At 42.2% G+C, this 25,109-nt stretch overlaps 1 protein-coding gene and 1 long non-coding RNA gene across 9 annotated transcripts in view; one reads left to right on the forward strand and one right to left on the reverse strand.

Moving 5' to 3' along the window:
* The window catches only part of LOC116463095 (uronyl 2-sulfotransferase), a 423,370-nt gene that overhangs the window by 205,338 nt on the left and 192,923 nt on the right, over positions 1-25,109 (reverse strand). For all 7 annotated transcript variants that reach the window (XR_004246562.2, XR_004246558.2, XR_004246561.2 and 4 more), the window contains exons 4-5: positions 13,403-13,482; positions 2,808-2,961 (exon numbers count right to left, since the gene is read on the reverse strand). Coding sequence is in view for 2 of the 7 variants with exons in the window: in XM_032146061.1 (XP_032001952.1) it covers positions 2,808-2,961; positions 13,403-13,482 (234 nt within the window). In the remaining 5 variants the exon portion in view is untranslated. The remainder of the gene's footprint in view (positions 1-2,807; positions 2,962-13,402; positions 13,483-25,109) is intronic.
* Positions 2,771-23,647, forward strand: LOC116810133 (uncharacterized). Of its 2 annotated transcripts, XR_009211990.1 has the most exons (4): positions 2,771-2,810; positions 8,341-8,404; positions 8,952-9,255; positions 23,530-23,647. It is a non-coding gene; the product is annotated as an uncharacterized LOC116810133 (long non-coding RNA). The 2 variants fall into 2 exon arrangements; XR_009211989.1 differs by lacking the exon at positions 23,530-23,647 and having other exon boundaries at positions 8,952-9,462.

The raw sequence follows: 25,109 nt of genomic DNA on the forward strand, positions 1-25,109 counted from the left end.
GGATCTCTTCTCTTGAATCTGAGCCCCCCAAGTTTCAGCTGTGCTGCTTTGGGGAGCCCAGTGCTTTCCTGCTGGGGCTTTGCCAAGGATCGATCTGATGACCTCATCTGACATAGACCGTTCCCGACCACAGTGCTTACATTTGGAAAGGGGCCCCTACAAAGTTCTAAGGGCAGAATTCCAGGCAGGGAAATCTCTCTACAATCTCTCAAGTCACATAATAAAGGCAGTTACCAGCTCTTCAAAAATATAACACTTGCCCCAAATACCAACTTTCAGTATTTTATGACCTTTTTAAAAAAACTCCAAACCAGGCTGGGCATGGTGGCTCACACCTGTAATCTCAGCACTTTGGGAGGCTGAGGTGGGTGGATCATTTTAGGTCAGGAGTTCGAGACCAGCCTGGCCAACATGGTGAAACTCTGCCTCTGCTAAAAATACAAAAATTAACCAGGCGTGGTGGGAAGGACCTGTAGTCCTAGCTACTGGGGAGGCTGAAGCAGGAGAATCGCTTGAACCCTGGAGGTGGAGGTTGCAGTGAGCAGAGATCTTGCCACTGCGCTCCAGCCTGGACAACAGAGCAAGACTGTCTCAAAATAAAAACACAAATGTACAAATGGAAACTCCAAACCATAATTTTTTCCCCTCACATTTGCCACCTTTCTCTCTAATGATTGCAGCTTATTATTTGTGTGAGTGTGTGAAAACTACATTATATGAAATGATTTACAGGATGGCAACAGAAGCTTGACAGAGTGGAAAAAGCTAGAGAATTCCTCTCAACTCTTACATTAATATTTGAAGAGTAGTGTTCATACGATGTGTTTCCGTATCGCTGTTTTTTTGGCATTTTCTGTTATCCTTTGGTTCTAACTTTCTTAGCATGAGGATTGAATCAGAACTATTAAAAAATTATCTGGATTAAATGGAACGTATGCTGTTTTTAAAAGAACATACAGATATATTAATCAAGATCCAAAACAAATAATAAAGATAATTAGAGAAGGCATTATTCTTGTAGTGTTTCTATACTCTGAATACACGTCTCACCAACTAAAAATCATATAGTCATATTCATAAGCTATAGTTTTTTTATTTTATTTATTTATTATTATTATTATTATTATTTGAGATGGAGTCTCACTCTGGCACCTAGGCTGGAGTGCAGTAGCACAATCTCGGCTCACTGCAACCTCTGCCTCCTGGATTCAAGGGATTCTCCTGCCTCAGCCTCCCAAGTAGCTGGGATCACAGGCGTGCGCCACCACACTCGGCTAATTTTTGTATTTTTAATAAAGACAGGTTTTCACCATGTTGGCCAGGCTGCTCTCGATCTCCTGGCCTCAAGTGATGCACCTGCTTCGGCCTCCCAAAGTGCTGGGATTACAGGCGTGAGCCACTGCACCCGGCCTCATAATCTATAAAGAAATAGATTAGGGTTTCGCCACCAAAAAATAAAAATAAAAAAAAGGAAAAGCCACTTTTAAAATATATCATCAAAGAAAGAAAATAAAAATAGAAATAAAATCATCAAAATATTTCACTGAAGCCTTAGGTAGTTGATCAAATACTGAAGGTGAGTGGAAAGCCATGGGTCTGGTGTAGTCGTCTTGCCCTGGCTGAGACACTAACTTCTCTTATCTCAGTTTTCTCTACTCTAATCATGGATTTGAAAACACGAATGTGACACTGAGGGGACATCATCCCCAAATGCTCCCAGCCTCTGAACATCCGCGTCCATTATGTTTTTAAAATGAGATGAGGAAGCAGCCATCCTGGCCGTGGCCCCGAGATTCGGTGCTTTTCTCCAGCAGCAAGGCTGCTGCTGAGGGCGCATCAGCAGTGGCCTCGGCTCTGGGCGATTTCCCAGCTTTGGGAACAACACCTCTGACTGATCCTCAGCACTTTCCTTCTTTCCTGCTTGTGCCCAACAACACAGCCCAGGATGGGTCCGGGTGAACCCCAAGGGCTCTCTCAGACACAGAGACCAGGACTTCAGCCTCCTGGGCACCAGGCTGTCAGCTCCTCAGTACGTGTTTCTCGACACAGGGATGGGAAATGTACCTTTCGTTCTAGTGCTGAAAGGAAGACGCGCAACTTCGCCCTCCATTTTTGTTACCAACCTCTGTGCTGAGGAAATAATTACTGGGCTCAAGACTAACATCCCTTATGGAGCTGAGGGTCCCAAAACAAGTCCAGAGAAAGCAAACAATTACTGGTGCAATGACAGGGTTCTATCGCGCTGTGGTGGAAAGAACCCAGACTGTGAAGGCAGGAAACCCGGAAACAGTCGGTCGCGGTTGTGCCCTTACCTGAGAGGTGACTGTGGCAAATCCCACAACCTTTGGAATCTCAGGGTCCTCATCTGAAAACACCTCCCCCTCCCAGAGTGGTCATGGGAACTGAATGGGCTGAGGGACAAGAAGGGGCTCTGCCGCCCTCTGACAGACACCCCCCAACACCTTTGTTCTTCTTAAGCACGACAGTGCTAGTCTGGACTCCTTAGGAAAGACTGTTTCCGCTCTGGGTCCCAAAACCTAGCACTAAAGACAACTGAGCAAAGCAAAATCAGAAAATCATTTGAGGAAATGTTCATTAGGATCTGGGTCACCCGGAACCAGTTTCTCTCACCAAGACCTCCTTCCTGCGGAAGCACCCTCTCTGCGCCACGCTCCATGGAGGCACCAAGGAGAAGGCCTGGGAAGGGAACAGTGAGCCTTCCCTGGTGGAGGGGCCCCTCCTCAGGCGGTGGAGGGGCCCCTCCTCAGGCAGTGGGGAGACCACCTTTTGCATGCAACAGGACTTACCAGGTAGCGCTCCTCCTGCCTCATGCTGGGGGTGCGGATCATGTGATTTTGTTCCCCTCTCCAGTCTCCAAAGCGACGGAAAAAATAGTTAGATAAGAACCGGTTGACGGGGTCTCTAATGATGTTGATGTAGACAGGTTGGTCTCCTCCAAACCTAACACAAACATTGAGTTCGTTACAACCCATCACTGCAGGAGGAAAACAGGGCCTACTTACACAACATCTCCCCTCCCCTCTCGGTTAACTTATTGAAAGATGACCTCCTATGCTAAGGTGCCAATGGCACGTAATAAGCAAACAGTGTTTCCCAATAGGCATTTTATTATAATGCAGGAAGTGGGGAGGATGATACCTGTTCCAGGTACCTGTTGAGGGGCTGTGAGGACATTTCATAGTATAGCACGGTACAAACCATGCCATTGTGCATGTTAAGGAAGAGATGGTGTCTAGTTTTCTCACTAGGCTGTAGGTTTCTTGAAGATAGGGGCCACTCTGTATTGGATTTAGTATTTCCAATGGCTAGAACAGAACCCACAGGGACACAATTGGCCCTCGGTGAATGTTTCAGTTGATTGGTAGGTTCTGACTGCCTTGCTGGGTGAGACGGCACTTCCTCTACATTGTAATTCAAACAGTTCCCGGTCAGGTGCTCTGCAGTAAGGGAGTGAGTAACAGCCAGTCTTCACTGAGCACTCGCTGTTCACCTTGTTCTAAATACCTCATGCAACCAGCTTGCTGAAGCCCCATAACACGTCAATAGAGTAGAAAAAATAATTATCCTCATTTACACTTGGGGAAACTGAGGCAGGAATAAGGTTCATAACTTGTAGCTGAACTAGGATATGGGTCCAGGCAATCTGGCTCTAGAATCTATGCTCTTAATTATGGAAAAGTGATTTCTGGAGTTGAGGAAATTTTGTGTGGGATATCAAGAATGAAACAAAATTCAACATAATTATCCTCAAGTGATGGCAAGTGGCTTCAGATAAAAATAAAGCAAATAGCCAGGTGTTCCATTTTAATTCCTTCCATGAAAGGATTAGACAAATCCACTAAATCCTGGCCCAAGAACAAGGTCTTCCGGAGGCAAAGTGATGAGATTGGCTGGATTTGTCTTAAAGATTCCTTCTTTTTTCCCTTTGAACTGCCCGAAAGCAGTAGCCTTGAGGAGTCCGGGGAGAGTGCCCCAGTCTCTGGGCAGAGGTCATGCTCTGGTGACCTCCTGAGGGGCCTGCAGGGTTCTCTAGCCCTATGACCTTGTGACCTTCTGAGGAACGTGCCTGGACATTCTGTCAGGGGTCAGAAAGAACTAAGAGAAAACAAACTGACAGGACCCCACTCCTGCCTCTCTCTAGCTGGCAGACTCCGTTTACCTTTCAAAACCCAGCCTGGGGTCACATCGCATCCCTCAGCAATTAATGCCCAACCCAGGGTCCATGCCTCCCTCCTCTGTGCCCCGGGCCGTCTCTCCTGCACTGTGTGGAAATGTGTGCCTCTCCCATCAGACTGTGGGCCTCCTGCAGCCAGGAACGACACCCTCTAGCTCAGTGTGTGGCACACAGTAGGTGCTCAACAAATGACCAAATGAAGAAATGAACATCTGAGTGTATGCCTCTCAGTTGTTAACGTTTCTTCCCATATCATGGGGCTCTGTTGTCAGAGGAAAGTAATAACAAGCCCCCATCCTTTTCTGTGTATGAATTCATATAATGTTGTTCCTGGTTTATCTGCATTTTTAAAAAGAATCTTCAGATAGAAGAATCCAAAGGAACAACTCTGAGATAGTGGAATTTCAGGCACCAGGACACATGAATGATACCCTGGAGCCCTTAAATACTACCACATTGGAACACACACAGCTAACGGGTGAGATTAGCCTTGCAGTGCGAATCTTGTTAGTTCTCAGAAATACACATTCATGTAACTGGATGAACAACTAACTGGAGTCCCAGGATTTAGCTGTGCCAACCACCAGCTAACTACTGTACACACCCCAGATTTATCCCCCTTTTAAAATTAAATTGGGTTTCATATCTATGATAAACAGCAACTAAAGTAATAAAGCTAGGGACTAGGAAGACAAGGCTTGCATACCAAATATGCACCTAATTAGACCCTCAAAATTGCTTCATGCTTTTAAAAACCTCAACTGTTCTTTCATGTTCATGTGAAGAATGACTGCTAGTGCTAGTTAGCAGAACTGCCCAATCATGTGAATCCATGCACAGCGTCCTATCAGGAGATGGCTCTTAGCCTCACCACTGCCATCTTTGATCAACGGCAAGAGAAGTAACGACTGGCAAGTCTTGATGAGCATGGATGACCTGCTCTTGTTTGCACGTTGCAACCCAATGCAAGACTTCCAGAATAATTTTCCAAAATGGAAGTTTTAGATGGCTTAAGAATGTATCGCCAAGTATCAGATAATATAGTAGGCTCTCTCTAGAAGTTTCTAACTATGAGAAAGAGGTGTCTGGTATACATTTTCCCCTTTGCAGAAGGCAGTAATCGTTGCAGGCTGCCAGCCCTCTGTACACACAGCTCCCGCCAAATTGGGAAAATCTGGGGTGACACGTCAGTTATACAGAAGAGGCCAGAATACCACCATGCTACCACGAGGGACCAGAGCATAGCACATGTCCTAGTGCCTGAGCAGGGAAGCAAATTTTCCCACCATCATTCTATCCTCTTTCAGCATCAGTTTCTCCTCTCAGTATTTTAAAACTCTGGTCAGAATTCCTGGCTACCATTTAAAAAGTCTCTGGGTCACCTGAACCTTTTGCTCACTCATGATTTCATTCTAGGGATGAGAATGGTTTGTACCCTACCATAGCATACAGTGAAACACCTTGACTGATCTTTAAAAGCCATGAGAGAAGATTCCACAATCTCCCTGTGAAGTCCATTGTATCAGTTGAAAAGTCTTTCTTATACCCAGCCAATATTTAACATTTTCCTTTTATGCGTATTTCCTTTTGTTTGAACCATTTGACACAAAGGATTTGCATCTGCTATGCTTTTACAACACTTAGCCTTTTCAACTTCAATTTTAATTCCTTTAACTTTTTGTTGTTTCTTTCAAAAATTCCTTTGGCTTTTATCTTAAGACTTTATTTCCCTTCATTTTATAATGTATAGCTCTAATTTGATCTTTATGGAGCTCTAAAAAATTGTGGTGACTATGGCTGATCACAGGTTCCAAGTAGTGCATACACTAGAGGGTAGAAGAGTCAGGCCATATTTTGTGTTTTGTTCAACAACACACCCTTTTGTCCTTCAGTCACCACAATTACTCCTGCATCTTTGAAGCTCTCTTTTAAGTCATCCTAAAATAGCAGGCATTACCAATTTCTTCGACATTTGTTCACAGATCCTATTCACCGACTCTGTAATCACTCCTCTGGGCTTCCTTCGGACTCTGCAAATGTGTCATATCTTTTAAATTTTTACTCATTTTTCTGATGAGAAGATGAAGATCTGCAGCAGGGAATAATTTTCTAGGAAGCATAACTGCATGGTTCTCACTCTGAGAGGCATTTCCGAACACCTCATTCTGAGCATTTTCATCAGCATCAGTCCACACTGCTACCTCAATCAATTAATCAACCCATCGATAATATTAGTCACCTCTTCAACAGCTACACAAAGCACTAGGGTAAAAATTTTAGGTATATTTTCATCAAAATTTGAAAAGCATTCTTCCTGAGGTAATAATTATTGCACATATTAAATCAATACTTAAGACCGGAATTATCCTGGAAAATTAAGACTGTTTTGTACCCCAGTTATAGTAGAGATTACTGTGATTGGAATCAGTTTTTGAAAGTATATCCTGTTCTTCTAAGAAATTCTAGTAAAATATATATATTTATCTTTTTCATCATTTTAAAGTGTACAATTCAGTGGTATTAAAACATTCACATTGTTGTGAAGTCATCATCACCACCCGTCTCCAAAACGTTTTCATGTTCACAAATGGAAACTCTGCCCATTCAACAAAAAAATCCCTTTTCCTGCTTTCCCCACCCCGGTAACCACCATTCTGCCAAAAGCCTACCTCCTTTTTAGCCTGTGGCCTGGAAGCAGAGGTTATCTTTGCGCCACTATCTACATTAAAGGGTGAAAAGTACCGCAGGCCAGAGGCCCAGGGCTTTGATCCTTGTCAGTGAGGGAGGAAGACACTTTGAAGTGAGAGAAAGGCCATCATGGAAAAGAACAGGACCTTTTGGGGGCAGAGTGAGGAGCGGCTGAGGCGGAGAGGGATAGAGCTGGCTGTTTATTTTTGAGATGGAGTTTCACTCTTGTTGTCCAGGCTGGAGTGCAATGGCGTTATCTCGGCTTACTGCAACATCTGCCTCCCGGGTTCAAGCGATTCTCCTGCCACGGTCTCCCAAGTAGTTGGGATTACAGGTGCCCATCACCATGCCCATCTAACTTTTGTATTTTTAGTAGAGATGGGGTTTCGTCATGTTGGCCAAGCTGGTCTCGAACTCCTGACCTCAAGTGATCCACCTGCCTCGGCCTCCCAAAGTGCTGGGATTACAGGTGTGAGCCACTGCACCCAGCCAAGCTGGCTGTTAAAGGGCCCTTTGCTGGAGCCTGTCACAGTAACAAGAGTCTCTGAACGTCCAGTGGGGGCCAGCATGGTGGGGAGGTCTGGCTTCTGTCCTCACACCCCCTGCAGTAGGCACTTCCATCTCCTCTGCCCAGGACTAGACCCCCCCACCACCGCCCACCACAAAACACAAGCAGAAGAGACAGCTGTGCTCTGTTCTCCGGTCTGTCCCAAGGCAGAAGAGATGGAAACATTTGCTGTGAGAAGCTGAGACAAATGGGGAAGGAGGTGGGTAGCTGGGTCAGGGCTCCCGCTCACAGAGGAAGATGAATTGACAAGGCATGAAATAAACAGTAAGGAATAATCAGGAAATGAGGGAAAGTCCAGATTATACTCATCCCTGATGGGCCAACACAGCTGGTGGCCCATGCAGCGGCAGAGATCCACTCCCCATAGAGGGAAAAGCAGAAACATGAGGAAGAAAGTGCCAATTTAGGAAGATGAGCCCAGCCAGGGTTCACATAGGGAAAACCCAGAGAAAACTCGCACTTGTAAATGGAACTTCTGTGCAGTGTTTAAGGAGGCAGAGATGGTGTTAACTGCTGATACTGATTTTTACTTTGGTGCTTTCTTCAGAGTTTGCAGTGTCTGTCAAATGATAAGAGATTTGAAGGGCACAGAATTGAAATGGATCACTTGGCTAAGAAGAATAAAAAAGTCAACATTTACAAATAAGATGTGAAAACCAAATTGACTTGTGGAATTAGCGAAGTCTGATTTGTTTTGTTAAATGATGCCATCAGAGGGCAGAGTTTGTTCACAAAAGTTGATACAAGAAACACTGTTCACATCAGTAATTGAGACTTCACTTGCAGGGAAGAGAAAAGGTGTCCAAAATGCACCCCCTTGCACATCACACCCCACTGCTTTTCTGGTGATTGACTAATTTTCACATTTTTGTTTGTTCATTTTTGGAAGTTACCATTGGCACCGGAACCACCATCTGAGATACATGAGAAAACAGAAATGGAACTAAAGGAAGGTGAGGGGGGTCATGGGAGAGAAAGGAAGAATGATGTGAAAAAAGGATAAGGGAAGTGGTGGTTTGAAATTATTTAGCATATTGGTGTCTCTTATAATGCATTTGGACTATTTTGACAGCATCGGGTTCTGAGACAAAGCTTCTTAAGGGTTTCCCTGCAAAAGGACATTTGGAAGGGTGAGGGGCATTGTAGATTGCAAAAATATTTATACCCACCCCCAAAAAATAAAAGCTTAGAAAACAAATAAAATTGGGGGCAGGGGACAGACAAATTTGAATTGTAGTCTGTCGCAAGGCTTTCTAGTGTGTGGATCTAAGATAGATTTTGGAGGGATGCTGTTGATGTTGGAAAGTTGATCTTTTTCAGAAACTGCTTCCTAAAGTTTCTCTGAAAACTGAAAAAAGATACATGAAACCATAGTATGCAAATATTAAAACTCCTACTTAAACATCCTAACAAAGAGAAGCATCTTTTAGGCCAAGGTAGTTTTAACTCAATTCTCCAGATAGTCCAGGTGAAAAACATTTGTCTGGCTTGAATTTCCAGGGAGTTCCACAACTGTGTGCAACAGCAACCCCCACTGAAGCCTGAGATCTCTGCTGAGCTCGCTGTGCCTAAGTCCCCCGGCAGGAAACCTTCCCCGAGGCAAAACACCTGATCGGTCTGAACCAATTACTTCCCATCTTTGGATTAATAAACTTAGATATGGTTCCTTCTAACTCTAAAAAAGGAAAAAGAAGAAACAGGACAAGAAGCCTAGATGGTGAAAAAACGAAGTAGGTCAGCTATAGAAACACCAAGTGCTCACAGGATTGCATTTTACATGATTCAAGACTGTCTAAATTTCAAGGTAAAAATGCCATCTTTAATGGAATAAAAAAAAGAAAGGGCAATTAGCTATGGTATAATGCCTTACCCTTCAAAAGTTCTGACCATTTGTGTGCAAAAAAAGTGTGGGGAGGGAGGCCTGACTGTCATCCTTACAGTCTGCTTGCCAGCAAGTATCGTGCGGCATGTTAACGATGTGCGGAGGATTGGAAATATCAACAATAATATTAGGCTGCAGTGTCAGTTCTTATGGGAACCTCATTATCCTGAAACAAGCAATAGGTCTGTCAGCAGCTATAAGGGCAGGTTTCTTAAGATCAGCTTCATTATCTTTATAACTTATCATTCAAAATACATCTAAAAGTTATTTTTTAAAGTATGTTAATGTCCTTGGTTTTGCATGATGGCTCACGCCTGTAATCCCAGCACTTGGGAGGCTGAGGTGGGCAAGTCACTTGAGGCCACGAGTTTGAGGCCAGCCTGGCCAACATGGTGAAACCCTGTCTCCACTAAAAATAGAAAAATTAGCCAGATGTGGTGGTGCATGCCTGTAATCCCAGCTACTCAGGAGGCTGAGGCAGGAGAATCGCTTGAACTGAGGTTACAGTGAGCTGAGATCGCACCGCTGCACTCCAGCCTGGGCGACAGAGTAAGACTGCATCTCAAAAAAAAGTAATGTCAAAGGCCTCTTAACAAGTTCCAGCTTAGTTGTTTTTCTCTGTCAATTGCATATTGACAGAGAAATTTTCCTTAAATAAAGCTATTCCCTTAAACAATGAAAAGCTGATTTTTAATGTCCCATGGTTCTATGAGTGGAACAATCATAATCTTGTCATATATTAAAGTTCAAATGATCATTCTCTTCATTTTTATGGAAGTCTGGTAGCTAAGGGCCCAGGCCCTGGTACGTGGGTGTGAAGAGAGGAGGAGGTTGCTCCTGGGGAGTCAGTTTTGGCTTTTCATTGAAAGCAGCAAAGCTGGTCAGGCAGTCTCTTGTTATTTCTGCTTAAAACTCTTGACTGCTGTTCCAGTCCAGTCGTGTCCATCCTGGGTTGCACTGCATCCCTTTCAGTTCCTCTTGGCCCTGCTCTTCTGCTGGTTGCTGTGCTGGGAATGCCCCCCCCCTTCACTTGTCTAAAGCTGACCCATCTCTCACCTCCCCGCGGAAACACCTTCCCAGAGTCCTTGTCCCACAGGGAAGTTCCTGCTTCCCACCTCCGCTAGGGGAAGCCCTGTGACCACCCTCTCCTTACATCTGTCACACTTTAATGGAAGAAGAACTTAAGAGTCTCCCAAAAGCAAGAAAAACATTTAATGTTGACTGCAGAAGCCCCAGTTCTCATGTAGTGTATAGAAGAGAGAAGGTAATCCATAGACATGTGTTTAATTAAAATGGAACTGAGGGAGGAGAAGCAGAGCCCAGCCCTGTCCTCAAGGTGTTTCCATAGAAACCGAGTCAGGAGCTGGGTAGTGGGCTCAGCCTGAGATGTCTACAGAATTGCCTTTTTAAGTGCCACTCTGAATGTATATAGCATCTGATATGTTTTGGCTCTGTGTCCCCACCCAAATCTCATCTTGAATTGTACATCTGTAATTCCCACGTGTTGTGGGAGGGAACTGATAGGAGATAATTTGAATCATGGGGTGCTTTCCCCCATACTGTTCTCGTGGTAGCGAATAAGTCTCGCAAGATATGATGGTTTTATCAGGGATTTCCGCTTTTGCATCATCCTCATTTTCTCTTGCCGCCACCATGTAAGAAGTGCCTTTCGACTCCTGCCATGATTCTGAGGCCTCCCCAGCCACATGGAACTGTAAGTCCAATTAAACCTATTTTTCTTCCCAGTCTTGGATATCAGCAGCATGAAAATGGACCAATACAGCATCCTTCTCTCAGAAGGCCTTTCCTTCACAGGTTCAGAGCATCCCTATATGGTAGGGATGACTGAGAACTGTCCTTGTTTTACAGATGGAAAAATAGAAAACAGAGACCCCCAAGAGGTTGAACGGCTTGCCGAGAATCATGACCAGTTGGGAGGCCAGTTCTGACACCAGAGGTCCTGACGGCAGGGCCAGTACCATTTTCTGTAGACATAGTGTCTTCTAAAAGGCATTTATCATTTTTTTTCCTTTCAGAATTAGAGCAATGAAGACTAAACTCCTGTACATGTGTTTGATGGTAGAGGCCATAACAGAATATGGCCAGCATACTGTGATCTGCCGACCCAATTAAGATACTGGCCATGGCTTCTAATTTGTGTTTTACACTGTTCAGAGATAAACATTTAAAATTTGTTGCATTGCAATCTGTTTGGTTGTAAAGATTTGACTTACGAAGCAAGAAGTGTTCATGAACGAGGTTTAAGGATGTCAGGGGTGACTCAGAAGGAAAGGCGCTAGGACAGCAAGGATCAGGGAAGCAGTGCTTTTCTCTTTGCAAGTCATAAAACACAATGCCTGAAAGAGCTAATAAGCCTTGTTATCTAATTATGTCTAATAATATGTTTGTGGCCTTCTGGAATTAAGAGGCAGGGCACACACCCTGGATAATCCAGTAACAAGCCATTTTATAAATGTGGTTGAAAACACAGTCCTAGCTGCCCAGCACCTGGCCCTGGGTCACTGTGGAAAATTTGCAGGAGTCCTGTTACCATCGCAGGAACTCTGGTTATCAGGAAGGCCCAGGAAACTTCAGGGAACACTTGCTTTTAAAGATAAGGCGGCAACTCCTTTTCTCTGCTTAATAACTTGCTTTACTGAATCTCATTCTTTGCACTCAACTTGCACAGGACCTGCTGCACAGCAGGGAAGTCCTTGAATGGCTGAAATCTTCTTCCAGCCAGGTGGGTTGTCAGGCACCCTGGACCAGGGCAACAGCTCCTCCAGAGCCAGCTACCTGGGTGCCTGGCCTGCAGGAGCCACTGGGTCAGCACTAACTAGCAGATGTTGCCTGCTGCCCTGGGTCCTTTGGTGCCCTCGTGTGGACCTGCAAGGAACTGTCATCCCCATGTTAAGATGACGGAAGTGCCCGTCAGATGGCTGACAAGGGAGGCCCGGAGGTTCCCAAGCTGGTCTCCAGCAGATCTGCCTCTGGATCCAGTGATCTGTCAGCCATTAGATAGCAGCTGTGAATGCAGACTTGAGCCAGCACAGGGAGAGCAAAACACTAAGTGCCATCAGCAAAGGAGTGAGGCACAGTGACAATCAACCTATGCTAATGAAAGACTGGGGAAGAGGGCACTCAGAACCTGAAGCTAGTAATTTAACAAATAGGGAATCTAAAAACCTGAATTTGAAGATTTGCATTGTTATCAGAAGACCACAGCCGGTGGAAACAAAAACCAGAATTTTAAATACCTCCCCAGCATCAAACACGCAAGGCTTAGAAAATCAAATGGTTTACAGTCATGCATTGCTTAATGTCAGGGGTACATTCTGAGAAATGCATCATTAGGTGATTTCGTGGTTGTGCAAGCATCATAGAGTACATACACAAACCTCGATGGCACAGCTTACTGCGTATCTGTGCTGTAGAGTACAGCCTATTGCTTCTGGGCTACAAACCTGGACAGCATGTGACTATACTGAATACTGGAGGCAACTGTGACACAATAATAATCATTTGTGTATCTAAACATAGAAAAGATATGGTAAAAATACCGTATTATAATCTTATGGATTAATATATATATGAGGTCTGTCATTGACCAAAATGTCATGATGTGGCACATGACTGTATTTAAAAGATAGACAGAGGCTGGTACTTTGGATCCTAGAAAATACTCATTACTCTAGCACTAAATTATTTCCAGAGTTCTGTGCAGGTTCAAATTGTACAAAAATGTGCAATAAAATATTTATGCTAAAATACCCATCTCCTGCCTTGTTTCAATACAAAATCTGATTCCTTTTTAAAAAACAGCTATTAGATCAAACGGCTTCTCATTAAAAAATAATTCCAAGTTTTTATAAGATTCAAGATAGTAGTCTAGGAAGAAATGAAGTTTCTGTTCAAATATTTCAAATTTTGATCCCTCCATAGCAAAAATAAATGGATTAAAAATGTCTTTTCAAGGGCAATTGCACTGCCTTGTAAATAAAGGTAGATTTCTAAAGTAATTGTTCATCAGAAGAAAATGAAAGAACCATTAAACTGGAAAATGTCTTACCTTGAGAAGTTGAGGAAATGAACATGTCGAGTGAATAAATAGGGTTGTTCGGCAGTACTTATATTTTTAATCAGTTCCATCTATTAAAAAAAAGTACAAAATTAGCATATATGGGATCTAATTTACCAAGCCATATTAAGTTAAAGGTTATCTATCCAACTCTTTTTATTCCCACTTATTACCACTAGACCAGCACTATAAGTGCAATATTTATCAAGTTTTCCATAAGGCTCCTTAGTGAATAAAACAGTGCTATCCAAATTGATAGTCCTGTGTCTCATTTAGTTGATCATTACCATGAAAGCAACATGACAGATTAAGTAATTTTGACTGGAGAAATCAGTGTGTTGCTGTACTAAAATGTAAATAAAAGAATGCCTTCTATCCCTTCCTTTAAAGTCAAATCAAGGAAGGAGGTTAGTCATTATCTTATTCTGTAATGATATTATTGGGATATACAAAAATATTGAAACAGGTGCTACAGAATTGAAAAATGGAATAAAATGAGGTACTACTTCATTCTTGTGCTCCTTGACTATGAAATTTATAAGGAAAATATTCTATAGGAAACACATAAACCTCCAAATGTCTTGGTTTTTTGGTGGGTGGTCATCTGAATTATTTATTTGCAGTTATCAGCAAGGCAAAAAGTAGTTTATATTCGTATAAACTAACTTTTATGGCCTTCTGGAACATGTCATGATACAGAAAATATTTAGTGAAATCTGTTAGAAATTCCAAGCATTCTTATGACTCCCTAACTTTGTGAACTTCTCTTTCCCCAGTTTTTCTAATTGGCCCCATCAAAACGAACACACTGTGGAATTTTTAAAAAGCACATTGCAGCTTGCTACTTTGGATGAATGTCAGGAGTGCAACATTTCATGTTTTATGAAATAGTTGAAGTTAAAAAACTGGAAACAAAACCAGTCATTCACACGTTAACCGCAGTAGCAACAAGAACAATAAAATAAGAGTCTGGAGCTCCAGGTTTGTCTCAAACATGACAGAAAACCCGAGTCTGCCTTGTTCCTTTATGTCTAACACAGGGGCTCACACATATATAAGTGCTTGATAAATATTTGTTCAATGAATTAACTCCAACTAGTACATGCTTTATAGATTATTATGCTAGGATCTCAGTGTGTAAACCTTGTAATTAGATATTCAAGCTCACAACGATTGAAGGAATGAAATTGAATTTTAAAGGTAAATGACTCGCAGTTCATAAACCCTGTGCTTCTGTTAGTCAGTGGCAGGTATGAGTGAATAATGGTCTGTCTGTCCTCAAGCCTCAGTATAAAAGGAAATTGAATCCTGCCTCTTTATCTACTATTTATCCTGGACACACCACCTGCAAGTGCTTGTTTTTGGTAGTAAAACTTCCTGCGTGGTCACGTTGTTAATTCTGATTTTTGATGGATTTACTAATAGAATTAACGGTTTGGAGACATAACCATAGGTAATTTATCTCTGAGGGTGCCTGCTTGGAAAAATAACCCTTGACTGTGTGTATGTTTAATGTAAAGACCATTAATGCTTTTATCTCTAGATTATTTTACTCAGATATTTCTCTGCACACAGAAGAGTCATACAAGAAAGCCCCCTAGTATTGTACAAGAAAACTGGAAGAACAGGTCAGAAGGAAAAACGTTTCTTTCACATATTCCACATTAAGTTAATTCTCTAAACACATGTCAATGTGTTAAATTTAATGGAAGAATAGTAGTAGTTAGATTTTGAGAACAGTGTCATAATAGTCATAAAGCTGTCTATTTCAGGAGAAAAAAATGGATTAGCAGTGACAATGTATAACTCTTTCTAGACGTATCTTTAAACATAGAATCAACGTACTAATGCTCGTGTTTATTGTATTAGCACAGTAAAGGCAAAGGGTGCATTTCAGCTGTCAGCCAGTTTGGTCTTCACAAATTCTAAGACTTTCCTTGTTTCTGTGGACAAGCAGTCATCTTCTGAACTCGTTGCTGCCATCGCTTGAGGTCTCTCATCTGGTCCTCCCCCCATGGCCAACAGCCTGCCTCTCCCTTCACCGAAATCTTATTTGCAGGAGAGGCATCGGGGGTGAAAATGGCACCACCTAAAATCACCAACGAGCCACCTCTCCTCTCCCTGGCTCATGCGGGACCACTCCTGGCCTTTATTCCGATTCCATGGCATAAATTCACTCATTCATTGAGTGCTTATTAGGCACTGGAGATAAAAACAGGAATAAGATGGGTGGGAAGACACATGAAGAAGACAGTGGAATATGTCCTAATGGTGCCCTCAAACTCCACCATGGCCACAAACACACTTAATCCTCACCCATCTTTACTCTTTATCCAGCCTCATCCATCTCTGGACAGTCTGGTTCAGGTTACCGGTGCTTGGCATATTCCCACCTTTGATCCAGCTCTTTCCCGGACTCCCATATTCAATGGTGTGTTGAGCCATGTGAATTCCACCTGTGCTATTTCCCTCAACTGGCTCTCAGGACCACACATGCTGTGGCCAGCCAAATGAGAACCCTCCTTGTTCCTTCCTCACACTAAAGCCTGACCAAGTCCAAGCTCAAGTTTAAGTTCCCTCTTTTACAACATTCTTCTGCTACTCCTTGTGTGTCTAAATACTAACCACTCTTTACCTCTGGCTAAAATATCTACCTCTCCAAGTAGCCTTCCTGGATAGCCCTTTTCATTCAACATTTGATCTCCCCTCTGTGTCAGGCAACGTTGCTCAGGGTTATGGCTATGGAGATGATGGATTTGGTTCTTGCCGTTGGGAAGCTGTCAGAGTCTTGTGGTTGAGGTGGACTAAGAGGCAGGTACTATCATGTGATAACCATCATGAGGTAGATGGTAGATAAGTGAAGCACCTCTCTCTACTTTCAGATGGGGAGGTAATGCCTCCCCAAGGAGGTTTTCCTGAATGGTCTGGAAGGGCCTAGAGGAGTAAGCCAGGAAAGAAAGGGATTCATGGCATTGCAAATAATGAAGAGCAGACACAAAAGGCAAAACATAAAATGATACGGCACCAAGGAACTGCAGGAGTTCAGTGTGCCAGAGGTGTTCAGTGATCCGAGATGGGATCAGCAAAGTAGCAGGTGAGACTAGAGAATCAGGTAAGAGTCAGGTAATGGAGGGCACTGCAGATCACAGCAGGAATTCTGACATTTATTCTGTGGGTGATCAACAGCCAGAAAAAATTCATTTTTCCAGACCTGAGGACAGGGTGGAGAATGTGAAGAAGGGTAAGGATTAGATACAGAAGCAAAGCCAGGAAGACTGGGCAATAATCCCAACAGCAAATGACAACGGCATGAACTAAGGTCGTGGTTTTCAGCGTGGTCCCCAGATCTGCAGCATCAGCATCACCTGAGACTTGTTAGAAATGCAAATTCTCAGGCTCCGCCCCAGGCTTTCTGAATTAGAAGGAACTCTGGGGGAAGGGGTGCCAGCAGTCTGTGTTTTGCCAAGCCTTCTAAGGGATGCTAAGGCCCAAAAGTGTGAGAACCATTGAACTAAGTCAATGTAAGTAAGACAGAAGGGGAGGTTCCGGGAGGGTTAAAGAGGTGACCACCTGCCAGTGGAAGGGAGGCAGGGCGAGTGGCCAAAAGAGCTTCCTTCTCAGATTCCTGGCTAGGACAACCGAATACGTGATGGTATCCATTCATGGAGATGGGCAATACTGGGGGAGGAACAAATTTGGCTGCAGATAATGGGGGAAATGGGCTTGGTTTTGAACATGACCTTCCACAGCAGTGTATCTGAAAATTTTTCAGGACATGCACTTTCTACATTACATCGTAGTTGAGTTTGTGCATGAGTCTGAGCTGGAATGTAAATTCTGTGAGGGTTGGGGGCAGGCTTTATCCCCTAGAAAGCCTACTCAAGGTACTTGGACAGAACATACACCCCACAAATATTTATGAAATGAAGCTATCATCTTTAGAAATCCTTTTTGGAGTCAAGAAATGTACAGTTAACTGAAGACAGAATTATCTAGCACTCAGGCTACGAATTTAGCCTTTCTGAGACAGACCCATATGTTCATTATCCTAGTGTCACATGGAGCAAACAGTCTTACCATTATAACATCCAGGACATAACACCATCAAACAGACTCCCATTTTCTGAGTGCACCAAGGTGCTCTTTATACATATGGTGTCATTTAATCCTCACAAGAACCCCATGAATAAGTATTATTATTATTATTATTATTATTTTGAGACAAAGTCTCTGCTGCCCAGGCTGGAGTGCAGTGGACAAGAACTCCACAGATAAGTATTATTATTATTATTTTGAGACAAAGTCTCACGCTGCTGCCCAGGCTGGAGTGCAGTGGCGCGATCTTGGCTCACTGCAACCTCCCCCTCCTGGGTTCAAGCAATTCTCCTGCCCCAGCCTCCCGAGTAGCTGGGATTATAGGTGCCCACCACCATGCCCAGCTAATTTTTGTATTTTTAGTAGAGACAGGGTTTCACCATGTTGGTCAGGCTGGTCTTGAACTCCTGACCTCAGGTGATCCACCCGCCTTGGCCTCCCAAAGTGCTGGGATTACAGGCGTGAGCCACCGTGCCCAGTCATGGATAAGTATTATTATCCCTACTGTAGAGGTTAAGAAACTGAGGCACAAAAGGCTGCATTGGTTGCTTAAAGCCTCATCCACACAAAGAGGTAAAGCCAGGATTGAAATCCAAGTCTTTCCAATCCCTAAACCCTGTTTTTTATTTACTGGCTGCAATCTATTCACCATTCCCACTGAGATTTGATCTATACATAACCTTTCAAAATGGAAGGAACAGATTGGTTAGCACAAAACTCTGGAGAACAAAGAAGGTTTATGGGATATAAATTTTCTTTCCTTGTGATGTGCTGAAAATTTGAAAGAATTCAGTTCTAACAGATGGAAAAGCATTATGAAATAATACAAAAATAAAAGCTTTAGAATGCCAGAGATAATATTTTTTAAAAGTTCTAGGTGGGAAAACTGAGTATATATCCTAACAAGAACAGAAAATTAATTTTAAATACTAAAAAAGATAACTACGTAATGAAAGATATTTAAAAGAAAAAAATCAGATCACAGCATATCAGTAAGTAGTTCCTAATCTTTTGCTTTCAACCTGACTGGCTGGGATGGTACAGCAGAAAACCTTTACCTGCAGTTCCACCAACACAGTCAGACTTTGCTCCTGACTTCTTGGCAAATATTTGTCAGCAGAGGTCGTATCTAACCCTACGTGGTTCATAAGTGAATTCTGTGTCACTCATGAACACTTAGACGTATTATAATTTTGCAAAGCATTTTACAGAAAGGATATGTTTTTAACATATCAAAGCAAAATAAGGGGTAGCTCAGAGGAAGAGCCTTGGCCCTGGAACCTCAGAGGCTGGGAAGATGGCTGGAGGCTCCGGTGACCCTTCCCTCTTCCCACCGTATGGGGTAGCCCTTGTAAGCAGGAGGCAGGATGGCCTGCGGGAAGCAGTCAGTGCAACACATGCCTGCAATGAAGAAGAAGTCCACCAGGGGGAGCAATGACATGATCAAGGCAAAGAGCCTGGGTCTGAATTACAGAGAAAATCAATCTCATGGCTGCAACTGGAAGGAAAGGAAAAACTTATTTTATTTTTGCAGGCCTTGCTGCTGCTTCCTAGTTTTTCTCTTTTCTTTCCACTAAGTTTCTATTAGCGGACTCAGTTTCTGTCTGTAGGGCTCCAAGACTAGACATCTGCAGAGCTGTGTGAACTAATCCCTGTGGCGTGGACAGGGACCAGGCTCCTCTCTTTGGTTTGACTCTAAGGTCCAGTTGGAGCACCTCTCATGCCTGTGGACAATGTCCCCACTCCTATAAAGTCGGGAAGTTCTGACGGTCATTCTAAGCGAGGCTTTTCCAAAACATGTCAAGCCAGAGAAAGGTTCCTGGGATAAATAGAGAGACTCATGAGGAGACAACACTTCATAAAACTTCAGGGACGCATGGAGTCTTCAGGGGGTTGAGAGAGTCTCAGGTGACAGCGGGATTTTCCTAGCGTAGTGAAGGATTCACTTCAATAAAAGGAAAACTTTCTAATAATCAGAGGCTTTTGTGAAATCATTCCTCGCTAGGGCTGTGCGTGAGGACCTCTTCGGGAGTTTCTCCCCTGCAAAATACAAATAACTTTGGCTCTGCCTTTGCAAGTTTAGCTCTGTATTTTGCAGTGGGACCTGAATACACATATTGTGAGAAAGCTCCCCGGCCGATTTTGGTGCCTATCATGATTAAGAACCATTTTTCATTAACCCATGTATGCCTAGTGTTCCATTATTGGAACGCTAAGCATGTGGGAGTTATTTACATCCTACTGCTCAAGGTCATTGCCAAGGTCTGATTGCAAAAATTTAAAAAAATTGCAACCTCAGGCATAAATGGAATAGCTTCCCACTGTCTACTGAAGAAAGTTCCAACTCTGAAGCCCAGCATTTAAAGTTCGGGATTTGACCCCCGTTTGTTTTCAAGTCTCATTCTTCCACATTATTCTTAATTTACACTATATTTTAATCAGATTCCTGTACACACTTATTCCTCCTTCTAAAATGGGGCGATAATGCTTTCCTAACAATGTTGCCTTGAGGATTAGAAATAGGGTGCACTAATATCTAGTGGGCTGTCTGGGGTTTCATATGCACATTAATACTAGGCCCTCAATAAATATTCAGCAAAGTGAATGAACAAAAAAACAGAGAAATCTGCTTAAAAAATTAATGAGTGCACTTTTTTTTTTTTTTTGAGATGGAGTCTTGCTTTGTCACCCAGGTTGGAGTGCAGTGGTGCAACCTCGGCTCACTGCAACCTCTGCCTCCTGGGTTCAAGTGATTCTCTTGCCTCAGCCTCCCAAGTAGCTGGGATTACAGGCGTGCACCACCACGCTTGTCTAATTTTTGTATTTTTAGTAGAGACAGGGTTTTACCATGTTGGCCAGGCTGGTCTCGAACTTCTGACCTCAGGTGAGCCACCCGCCTTGGCCTCCCAAAGTGCTGGGATTACAGGCGTCAGCCACTACTCCTGGCCCACCTTCTTGATTAAACAGAGGCCCGATTAACCATGCCTTAGGGATCCCTGTAGCCTGTAGACTTTTACAAACTTAACATGATTTCTTTAGGTGAGTTGGGGTTTTTTTTCCCCCTAAGTCTCACTGCTTTCTAGCCACCATTAAGACTTGAAACTTGCAGGGGGCAAGAGCAATAGGAAAGGGAAGTTAAAAATATTGTAAAGAAATATTGTTTTGATAAAGAAGCTAAAGCTATCTAGGGCACATGGGCACAGGATCTCTCTTTCCTCCACCCTTTATATAACTCTTCAAGGTTTTAATAATTTGAATAGCTGTTGGAGAGTCAGAACAGATGTGACATTTATAGTGATATAGTAGCCTTTACTGTTACAACTGGTGGGAGGATGTGGACTTGCCTAGTATTTCACAGATGATGAACTGGAGTTCTGCAGAATGCAAATGAGTCACAAACACTCATTAAGAGTCCCCTGAACAATGAAGACTGCAAAAATGCTAGGTGAAACCCAGTTAAACAGTTTGCAGTTTTGTTTTTAATTTTCTAAGTCTTTAAAATGCGAATAATCATTGTGAATTGATTCATTTGGGACAAGGCACACAACATTTACCAAATTTATTGAACCATAATTTTTTTTTCTTTCAATGTCTTAGAGGAGTAGGATTCTCAGGAACATACCTAGGGCAATGCTGGTATGATGATTTCAACCCTGGCTGCATCATAAAATCTCTTGTGACACTTTATTAAAGAAAAAGTTTTCTGGGCTCTACCCCAGAATCTCAGGGAGAAGGGCCATTGCAACTCTGGGTTTTAAAAGGCTGTGCTGAGATTCTGCTGTCCAGCCAGAGGAGATAAACACTGCATGATGAGAATGGCTTTTGGATTAAGGAAGGCCTAGGTTCAAGGCCAAGATCCACTGATAGTCATTATAATGTATTTGGAAAGTTACAATCTGATTGTCTTAGGTGTCTCACCCATAAAACAGGGAATCATACCCACTCAGTAGTATATTTTTAGGTCCAAAAAGTTCAATGAAACAATGAAGGAAAACAATGCATGTAGTAGGTGCTGTATCCAACACGTAATCCTCAGTTTCAACAGAAATAGAAATAGTAAAATTACATGCCTTCTCAATATGCTGGTAACTTTTGCTTTTCTTTAAAGAGAATGAAAGTAATTGTGGATTCTCATAGCTGTAATACACCTGCAGCACTCTGACCTTTCTTGTATTTAGAGCAATGCTCAGAAAGATGGTGTCATGTCTTAACCAAAGATGGTTATGTGTTTTTTTGGCAATCACACGCCACATCTTCTGGGGAAAAAAATTCCCTATTTTTCAAAGCTGTATATAATCTCCATTTTTCAAGAGATAATTTAAGCCAGCTTAAGACCTGAAATCTGGTTTTACAGCATAAATGCAATGATGTCATCACAGGTTTGCATGATGAGCTGTGCGAAAGTCCAACACTTGCCCAGCAGCCATTGCCCATGCTCTGCTGTTGAGGCGGAATTTTCCAAAATATGAACTTCAAAGGTATTTCTATTTCTATAAGGACAGATGTAGTGGGATTTTTATAGGCATTCTAACATTTGGTGTCTTCACACTCCCTTTCCTTTTTAATAATCCCTTCAGTGTCTTGCTCCATTTAATAGATTTTAAAAATTTAGCTCTGTGTGTGTGTGTGTGTGTGTGTGTGTGTGTGTGTGTGTGTGTGTGTATGATCACAGCTACCCTCCAGAGAGCAATGCATGTGTGAATTTGACTGTGGCCCAGAGAGGTGCCTTTTTGTATGAATGAAATGGAATAGATAATCTGGTCTTAGAAATGGATACTATCCCGAAGTTCATTTGTAAGTCCGTAGTTTGGAACTTGGAGCACATTTTCTCATAAAAGAAATTCTCTACATGGTGGATAAAGTCCCAGGCCAGCCCACAAGAGCCTGTTTAAGTCATACTGCACCTGAAGTGGAATTGTTATTAACTCTAGAGGACAATGATTCTATGGGAACAAATTTTCAGAATTCTGTTTATAGGCGAGAACAACTGACTACAATTTCCACTAGTCTTCTAAACCATTTCCCCCTTCATTCCTCTAATAAATTACCAAAAAAGGAGCTATTCATACCACAAATTATTTCTTGAATATATATTAAAAGAATATTTTTTCTGTTTTATGCACGTTGAAACTTTAATAAAAGCAATACATGGACAAAAAAAGTGTTTCTCTAAATGTAGTTGAACTTCAAACTGGGTTTCTTGTCCTGGCTGTGGAGAGGTAATGGTCACTGTTATTATGTTTGTTTTAACATTAAAATTATATATCTGTTTTTTCTACCTTATCTTTACCTTTGCCATGCATTTTTAAAACTGCCTTACAATCTAATAGATATCTGGAATAACGAAGTAATGAAATATATTCTAGGTCACTTTGACCACAGGAATCAGAAATGTTTCAACTACACAATACACAGATTATGCTAGAAGTTGTACAAATATATCACAGAATCACAGGGCTGGAAAGAATCTTAAAAGACTGTCTAGTCTCTTCTCTGGCTTCCAGACAAGCCAACCATTCCAAACAGATGAGAGCTAGCCTATATTTTAGAAGAGAAGGATGACTTTGTCTTTTTAACCCTTTCTGGGTCTAACAATCTACACATTGTTAGTAAATTGCCATTAATTTTTATTCTAAATTATTCCATTCATAGTTACAAGTGTATTTTACTTTTTCATGTTTGCTCCTCATAGGAAACAAACTAGGTTGATCTCTATAAAATCCCATGACACATTTAAATACTGTACTTTGTGTTCTTTCTTCTAACCATTGCTGAACATCCCAATGTCTAATCCTTGAGTTACTTTTGTCCTGCTCTCTGCGGGTAGTTTGTTGTCTCTCCTGCAGTGGGAACTAAAATCTAGCAACTGTGTTTTATGAGGCATCTGGGAACTGAGTATGATTATATTATATTTAAGTGTAATCCTATAAGCAGGCCATAACAGTTAGATTCAAAAGAAAACCAAATTTAATAATTATAATAAAATTGCAATAATGTATTTATTTATAATTCCTTTCTTTCAGGCAGTTAAAAAGGCATCACCAGCCTAATCACATTAGCTCTTCAATCAAGTAAGGTAATCAAAGAGAACCTGCCCCTACTATACAATCTTATACATAAAATGCAACATCCTTAAGTGCCACCAAAATCATTCTTTTCTATGGAGACCCTACTGTGGAACGTACAAGGTATAACCTTAAAATATTTTTTGCTGATTGGTAATGACCCTTTAACTATTGGTGCTGGTAATGGCTGTTTAAACTTGATACTGAGTGATTTTTTAATGGAAGTTTGCAAAGGAGTGGGCAATTTGATCTCTGTATTATAAAAGACACAAAACATAGTGGCTTTAGAACAAGTATGGTTGGCTATGTTACTGTCTTAAAACAGTTCTACTTTCCCTCAAGATAAAATGGAAATATACAATTGGTAAATTAAGAATGAGATTCCCTCTGTTTGTGAGGTTCTGAATATCTCAAAGCTGGAGATTATGTCCAAAGAAAATGGACATGGATGGAAATTTATTTATTTATTCATTTTTTTATTTACTTATCTATTTATTTATTATTTATTTATTGAGACAAAGTCTCGCTCTGTCACCAGGCTGGAGTGCAGTGGTGCAATCTTGACTCACACTGCAACCTCTGCCTCCCGGGTTCAAGTGATTCTCCTGCCTCAGCCTCCCGAGTAGCTGGGACTATAGACACGTGCCACCATGCCCAGCCAATTTTTTTGTATTTTTAGTAGAGACGCAGTTTCACCATGTTGGCCAGGATAGTCTCGATCCTGGCCTTGATCTCGATCCTGGGGCTCCCAAAGTGCTAGGATTACATGCATGAGGAAATTTTTATAATGATGATCTCAACCTCATAGTGAGCCATGTTTCTTGTTTCTTCCCAACATGCAGGTACCACTCATTGGGTGGCTGCTCATCCTATGTATGTAAGGGGATAAAAGCCAGTTTCTGAGACCAGGATGACAAACCTGACTCTGTAAAATGACCATGAGAACACTCTATCTGACTTTTCTACATCAGCAAACCACCCCTACAGAGACTGTTGCCCTTACCTCTATACAGGTTTGCAAAGTAAACCTTCATAGCTGCTTGGTAGAGGACAGCACTCCCATCCTACCTTCAGCATGTCCACTTGTACAGCTCAGCCACATTAGGGCAAAACTGTTCCTGTGAAGTGGGGTCATTCTTTTCCTACCACTGAACATTCCAAATGCTGCTCTCCAAGCCTAAGATCCTCTGAGTTTCCCATGTCCCCCATCAACCAATACAACCATAAAGATTCTGGACACTGGTGAGAAAATGAAGAGGTAAGAATATTAAAATAACATCTTCTCATTTTGACGGTGAAGATGTCGGCATTATTTATAGCTCAGTGGTATGACTCTTTGAGATGTATATATTGCTAATATTAGCTAACTAGACAAGGGCAAGTACACACAGTCCTTCGTCAGTCCTAATGGAAGTATCCCTTCATGGAAATTCCCTGGTTTATAGAGTTCTTATGGAACCCTTAACTTAAATTTCCTTCCACACTCTGGCAAAAATACAGCATGAAATAAAAACTCTGGTATTCATTCATCAGGAGTC

This window comes from Hylobates moloch, unplaced genomic scaffold (assembly GCF_009828535.3).
Source record: "Hylobates moloch isolate HMO894 unplaced genomic scaffold, HMol_V3 SCAFFOLD_27, whole genome shotgun sequence".
Taxonomy (NCBI): Eukaryota; Metazoa; Chordata; class Mammalia; order Primates; family Hylobatidae; genus Hylobates; species Hylobates moloch.